Consider the following 6,858-nt stretch of genomic DNA (forward strand, 5'->3'; position numbering starts at 1 on the left):
AGCCTATTCCGTGTCTAAATAAAACAGTATTTTACGAAGTTTAGTTTTTTCGAACCACAGTACTGAAAATTTTCTGTAAGAATATTCTGACTAACTTCATTTAAATGTAGGATTCTCAATAGAAGTAAATGGTTCGCCCCTTTGATAAGAAGCTAAATATATAATATATGAATGTTATTCATAAATATATAAACAAAAGAAAATTGGCTTCGGAATTTTAGAGCAGATTGAAACCAACTCACGTAGAAAATCGCTATTATTTCTAGTTATATATAGTTGTTATTTAAAGTACTATCTAATAAAACCTGTTTTATATGTATTAACAACATAAATACAACGAAAACATAACAATTTAAAACCAAATCGGAAAAACATGAGAGGTTATCGCAAAATAAGATTTTGCAGTAAAAAGGAATGTTATACTCACGGTAAGCGATTCCAGTCGCTAACAATGTGTAAAACAACACGTAAACACTAAGTTTCTTGTGAAATAAACGCACAAATACACATTATCACACTGAAATATGACCCGACAGAATCAAGTTCACTTCGTTCATTTTCACTGATGTTATTTACGTTTATACAACACAAATACCACCAATACAATTCTCACAAGCGGCTTATTGCTATAAAATAGCTCATATTGATTAAAAAGCGATATATTTATCACAATAATCGGTAATTTTATCGCTTCAAACAATATTCGCGGACATAGCAACGAGTACCAGAATGCAGAATTGCAAACTTTGCGTTTTTCTGTCAATGGCATGCGAAGCCACAGATAAAATATGATGGGTTGCCAGTACCAATAAAATATGTTGTCAAAATGGACACACTGAGGTAAAATTTTGCGGTTAATCCCCGAAAGTCTTCCTTAAATACCTACTATGACTACCTACTTAAATTAAACCAAAAAATATTCACGCACCTGTATTGGCATCTATTCTTAAAACACTTGGTAATTATCACATCTTTTTTCAGCCTTAGTTGAGGACTTAGCAATATTCTTTCGAGTGCATTTAATGCACTCATACACGAACGTTGGCTGAAAATTATGAAGACAGTATGAAATAATACGAAAACTATCACTTTTTGATGTTGACCAAGCAATCATATTGATCATAATGATATTGTATGATCTAACTAAAGCTAAGAAGAATGAAAGTTTAAGATTGTAAGCATCGTCCAGTGCCCAGGTTTCTGCAAGCTGCAAGGCTGGAAAACTATATTCACAAAAAATCAAGTAGTAATTGAAAATACGAAGCCATTTGTTCGAATATATCGTCCATAAATCACCACAATTTTTTTATAAAATTTTTGACAATAAAAAAATTGTAACTAAAGTTACATCACTTGCAAACGAAATGGCTATCTTGACAGATTTTAACCAAAATCCATCTTTGTTTTCAAGAATTAGAGTTTTAAATCGTTTGTACGCTTTTTATCCTAGTATGTTGATAAACTAAGCACTTGTGGATCCCCGGTTTCCAAAATAGTATGGGATCTACCATTGTTAATTACTCCATGTTTTCTTATCGTAATTAATTATAAAAAGTGCACGCAAAGTCTAGAAAAAAGTGTGTTATTGCTAGAATATTCAAAATAGAGTTTTGATGTCGATTGCAATTACATTGGGAAAGGTGGCAGATTGATAATATCAGTGCCTTGGGTAAGTTAAAGACCAGAAAACACTACTATAGAATCACGTAAAGAAATTTTAAAATGTCACGGAAAATAAATAAGACAATGCAAGAGTTATTTTAGTCTCTAATTCACTGAAAACTTCGATAAAAGTTGTTTTATAAGTGAAATAAGTAGGTATGACAATAAAAATGGCATTCTTTCTTGGAAGAGGGAAACAAAGTATAAGGTGTGATGTTCAATCTATTTATAGAAACTTATTTAATAGTTTTTACACACCAATATGTAATCTGTAAATGTTTATAATGTAATATTAGTCTTTACATACAGTACTAAAATTATTACCCCATTATAAATTACCAAACAACTTGAACACAAGTAGATGTTATCAAACTGAACGTAGACACAGTGCAGAGGAATCTCGGTTGACTGTTTTAACAATTGAGTGATCCAAGCGCAATAATCATTGCTGTCACACCCTGCAATTATTCAAGCAGGCCTTAGAATCATTCATCATGATAAAGCACAATTGTGAACGAAGATATTTCTTCATTACAAATTTTAATATTCCTCTGTATGTCTCCACCTGAACCATCTGCAATAGTCACAGGCCAAAGATTGATTGATGAATTCGTCGGTGCAATGGTAAAGTAGCCAATCTGCCATTTTGGTGCTTTTGAGTTAAAGTTCAGAGTTTGAGTATTACAAAAAAAATAATAAATTATTATTTAATTTAACATACACTTAAAGACATTACTTTTTATTACTAAATTTAAAATTTTAGAAAGATACGTTAAGATTCCGATTTACAGGACCAATTTCAATGTTCTTTTTGCTCTCCTGGAAAAAAAGGTTTTTGCAGATTGGCTACTTGACCACTGAATCGACGAATTGTTCCAGTTATTTGGTAGTACCTATACTATCCCACTGCTGGGTAAGGCGTCCTTCCTTAATAAAGAAGGAATACTGTTTTAAACCCACTATTCTAGCCAAAAACTAGTTTTGCACTCTAAGATCAAACATACACCAGTTCTCTTCACCATTATAACAAGTGATCATAAATAATAATTATTTCTAATACACACATTCTTTTGAAAGTCAATAGTATGTTTTCTTGGCTTTTAATATTTTGATAAAATGTCATGATTTAAATTTTAAACTAGCCTAATTTGTCCCAGTATAGTACAATTTTATCTCATTGATTCCAGAGAGAGAATTTTGATACCAAACTTTTCCCCGACAGTTACAAATATACTAAAAGTCTTCCTTTGGAAGTCATTTATATGTTGTCTTAAGATTTCGCTTCAAAAATATTGATAAAATGATTTTCATGCTTGTTTGAAATACTATACATTAATGGTTTATAGAAGTTGGTAGTATATCTAACTGCTGATCATGAGGTCTCGGTTTTGATTCCCAGGCTGTTCAAAGACGTACTTTTTCATTTTTATCAGAAATTTTCTCAATAGTAGTGTAAAGTTTAGTAACCTGCCTGGTATAATATTGTACAATACCTATAATATCTATACTAATATTATAAAGCTGAAGAGTTTGTCTGTTTGTTTGTTTGTTTGAATGCGCTAATCTTAGGAACTACTGGTCCGATTTAAAAAATTATTTCAGTGTTAGATAGCCCATTTATTGAGGAAGGCTATAGGCTATATCATCACGATATGACCAGTAGGAGCAGAGTAGGTTGCGCGGGTCAGCTGGTATGGTATAAAACATCAAAATGTGGGTTTATTTCATTCACCTCTGCCTTACATCTTCAGGTAAAAGAGGTGTGATATTCTGTTTATATTGTGTATACCAGTATACCTACTTATTAAATGATTTTGATGCCGATCTTAAGTATAAAATAAGTTGTAATAGCGGCAAAGCTGGGCAAAATGTCTTTTCGTAAAAAGTTTAAGATATTGATCATCCTCTTTCTTTAACAGGTAATTAATGAAAAATGTGGTCTTCAAACGCACAAAGCACAACAATCCCGCCAAACCTACTCAAGAACTTTGACCCCTACGAAATTTTGGAACCGCAGAAATTTGGCGGGAATAGTGATGGGCCTAAAGTTGATCGACTAATCGACTTAGACGATTTACCACCACAGTCGGGAATCAACGCGTCGCTTTTGGATCAAAAAACCGAATACAGCTATTTGGATTTATACGAAAATATGTATGTAACCCCTCAATTGGTTAAACGAAAAGAAACTCCTAATACTGTTCCAAATAATATTGATTTTAAAGATTTTTTTGATAAATGCGAAAACGGTGAAAAAGTCGATTGGACTAAAGATGTGATTACTAAAAAGGAAATTAGTCAAGATTCCGCTGAAATTACTAAAAAACCTAAAGTTTTAGTTTCAAAAGTGACAGTTGAAGAAGACCCAGAAGAATTGATCTACGAAGTTCTAACAATGAAAAGTAAAGAAAAACAAATTTTAGACGAATTAAATCGTAACGAAAAACTCACTAAAATTGATACAGACAGATTACAGTTCCCGCGGCTGAAAGTTTTGAACACACCTAACATCGATATAAACGCGCTGAAAAAGAAATCTGAAACCGTGAAACCTAGTACTTCGAAAAAAGAACCAGAATTTGATTTTGCAAACGAATTTTCGCGTCTAAAGCTCAATAATACGACTAAAAACACCCAATCTAATGTTACAAATGTACCACAAAACTCTAAAATCGACGGACAAATTTATAACACGTCTAATTTCCAAGTAATCGCTATTAAAAAAGACGAAAAAGCATATAGGAAAAAACGTGTCATTCGACCGGAGAAAGAAACGACAAATTATACTAAGGGAGCGGACTTTTATGAGAAATCGATCGTTCTACCTCAAATTATGTCACGTATTTTCGCAAGGCAAGATTATTTGCATGACCTTAGTATGTTGAAACGACGATTAATCTTAGATTCAGGTAGTAATAATGATAATATTCCCAAATGCAGTGTTAATGATAGTAAAAAATGCGAAAATAAGTCTAATATTGGATCAAAAACTACTATTTCTGATGATAAAAAGACTACAAGCGCTTCAGGTCGTAATGCTACAGTTAATACTGAAAATTGTTCAGCTGATTCCTTCGGAAAATTAAATCCTATTGTCTTAATGGAAGATTGTAATAAGGAAAGGTTAAGAGCCTGGACACAGAGTAGAATGTTTAAGAATTTTGTTTTGAACGGCAACAAATAGACTACTAACTGAACTTGCGCGCTTTAAAAGTGTAATCAACTATTTTACCCGAATTAGACTCCTGATTTGTGAGGTACATTTAGCGGTAGTTTATCTATTCAATAGCGGTTATGTATATGAGTTTAAACGCTATTGACTAGATAAACTATCGCTAAATATAGGTACTTACCTCAGAAATCGGTGGTAATTGAACATGCGCGATTTAAAGTGTAATCGACTGATTTTACCCCTTTTTACCACTGGTTTCTGGAGTACATTTAACGGTAGTTTATCTATTCAATAGCATTAAAACTCATATAAAAAACGCAATAGAATAGATAAGCTACCACTAAATGTACTTTGAAACCTGGCATTCGTTGATTTTCGACGAAAATCATAGCCAATCGCGCGGATTTTCATGTTTTAATCGAAATCAGTACAGCAATTTACCTTTGAAAGCCTAATAAACGTTAGCATTTATAATATTAGAGGGAATAAAATATCAGACCTACGGATGTGAATGAGGCAAGGGAAGTTTGTGCAAATCTCTAGCTCTCGTAGTATTGTTTGGAAATACGGGTAAAAGAGCCATTACTCACTGTCATTATACCAAATTATAGTTGTTAGTAGTGAGGCGCCCATAGCCAGTTGCGCTCACCGGTCGGCAAACGATCTGTGGGTGAAGTAACCGTTGGCGCGGTCATTCCATAGATGGGTGACCGCATAGTGGTATTTGAACTGGGCGTCTCCGTGCTTCGGAGGGCATGTAAAAAGTCGGTCCCGGTTGTTGTCGATTAAGATAACAGTCGTTAAGCCAAGTCAAAGTCAAAGGCCTTCGGGCGGCTTGAACAACTTTGACACTAGGTTGACCACTAACCATACGATAAGACGAAGACCGTTGTTAGTCGAAGCTTCTTGTCTTGTCGTATGGTTAGTGGTCAACCTAGTGTCAAAGTTGTTCAAGCCGCCCGAAGGCCTTTGACTTGGCTTAACGACTGTTATCTTTACTATGATGTTTCGATTAAGAAAGGTCTATAAATTTTGGTTGTCTAGCAACGAGTCGACAGTGCGTAATAGCTCTTATTCCGCCTATAAATATAATAATTTAAGTTAAGCATTTTATAGTATGAAATATTTTTATTTAATCTGCCATACTGAATATTTTAAGAAAAAATGTATTTATACCAATTTTTTAAATTGTAAGATTATATTTTTTTTCTCGTTATCAATCAATAATTATTACTTACATACAGTATTATTCAACAAATAAAAGAAATACAAACTTTACTCGATTACTCGACCGACTAAAACTCGAGACTCGATCAGGTGTAACTAACGACTCGATCGAGTAAAACTGTATGTGAGTATTTAGTAATAGTAAGTGTGTAATAACAATGTCTGAATGTAATTTCGTGCAATTTTTATAAATTTTTAAGAATATATTAAATGGAATTTTAATTTGTATATTTTAAAAGTTACTTTGGTTAATAAATTTAATTCATTACTGTCCCACTACTGGAGGAAAGATTGCCTTGAGTCCACCACGCTGTCCAAGAGCGGGACTTTAAATACTTTCAAGAACTATAATAAAACATTTTTACCTGAAAGGTTTCATCACGATGTTTTTCTTCAACGTTATAACAAGTGATCATTATGTATGGTACTTCTATACTAATATTATAAAGCTGAAGAGTTTGTTTGTTTGTTTGAACGTGCTAATCTCAGGAACTACTGGTCCGATTTGAAAAATTATTTCAGTGTTAGATAGCCTATTTATTGATGAAGGCTATGGGCTATATATCATCACGCTACGACCAATACGAGCAGAGTACCGGTGAAAAATGTTACAAATACGGGGAAAATTTTGCCCTTTTCTCTCTTATGTGACGCAAGCGAAGTTGCGCAGGTCAGCTTCTAGTTTCTTATAAAAAATAACTCTTACCAATTAATAATAATTTAGTTTTATTAATTCTGCTGTAAATTCTTCTTGTATTTTGTGTCGTTCTTCTCTTTGTATCTGGGAGTTAACAATT

General features: G+C 33.0%; 2 protein-coding genes across 3 annotated transcripts in view; one reads left to right on the forward strand and one right to left on the reverse strand.

The window, feature by feature from the left end:
* The window catches only part of Dcr-1 (Endoribonuclease Dcr-1), a 55,487-nt gene extending 54,724 nt beyond the window's left edge, over positions 1–763 (reverse strand). Inside the window, exon 1 of the mRNA XM_076133971.1 lies at positions 428–763. The gene's annotated coding sequence lies outside the window, so the exon portion shown is untranslated. The remainder of the gene's footprint in view (positions 1–427) is intronic.
* Positions 764–1,376: 613 nt separating this feature from the next.
* Positions 1,377–6,289, forward strand: LOC142985593 (uncharacterized). Of its 2 annotated transcripts, none has more exons than XM_076133865.1 (2): positions 1,377–1,669; positions 3,582–6,289. In XM_076133865.1, exon 2 carries the CDS (start codon positions 3,596–3,598, stop codon positions 4,844–4,846), a length of 1,251 nt encoding a protein of 416 aa, XP_075989980.1. In that variant the 5' UTR covers positions 1,377–1,669; positions 3,582–3,595; the 3' UTR covers positions 4,847–6,289. The 2 variants fall into 2 exon arrangements, with proteins under 2 accessions (XP_075989980.1, XP_075989981.1); XM_076133866.1 differs by lacking the exon at positions 1,377–1,669 and adding an exon at positions 1,691–1,870.
* The last annotated feature ends 569 nt before the right edge of the window (positions 6,290–6,858 follow it).

Source organism: Anticarsia gemmatalis, chromosome 30 (genome assembly GCF_050436995.1).
Source record: "Anticarsia gemmatalis isolate Benzon Research Colony breed Stoneville strain chromosome 30, ilAntGemm2 primary, whole genome shotgun sequence".
Lineage (NCBI taxonomy): Eukaryota > Metazoa > Arthropoda > Insecta > Lepidoptera > Erebidae > Anticarsia > Anticarsia gemmatalis.

Excerpts from the sequence above, each read along its gene's own strand:
- LOC142985593 (XM_076133865.1), top strand. The coding sequence starts at position 3,596 with ATGTGGTCTTCAAACGCACAAAGCACAACAATCCCGCCAAACCTACTC.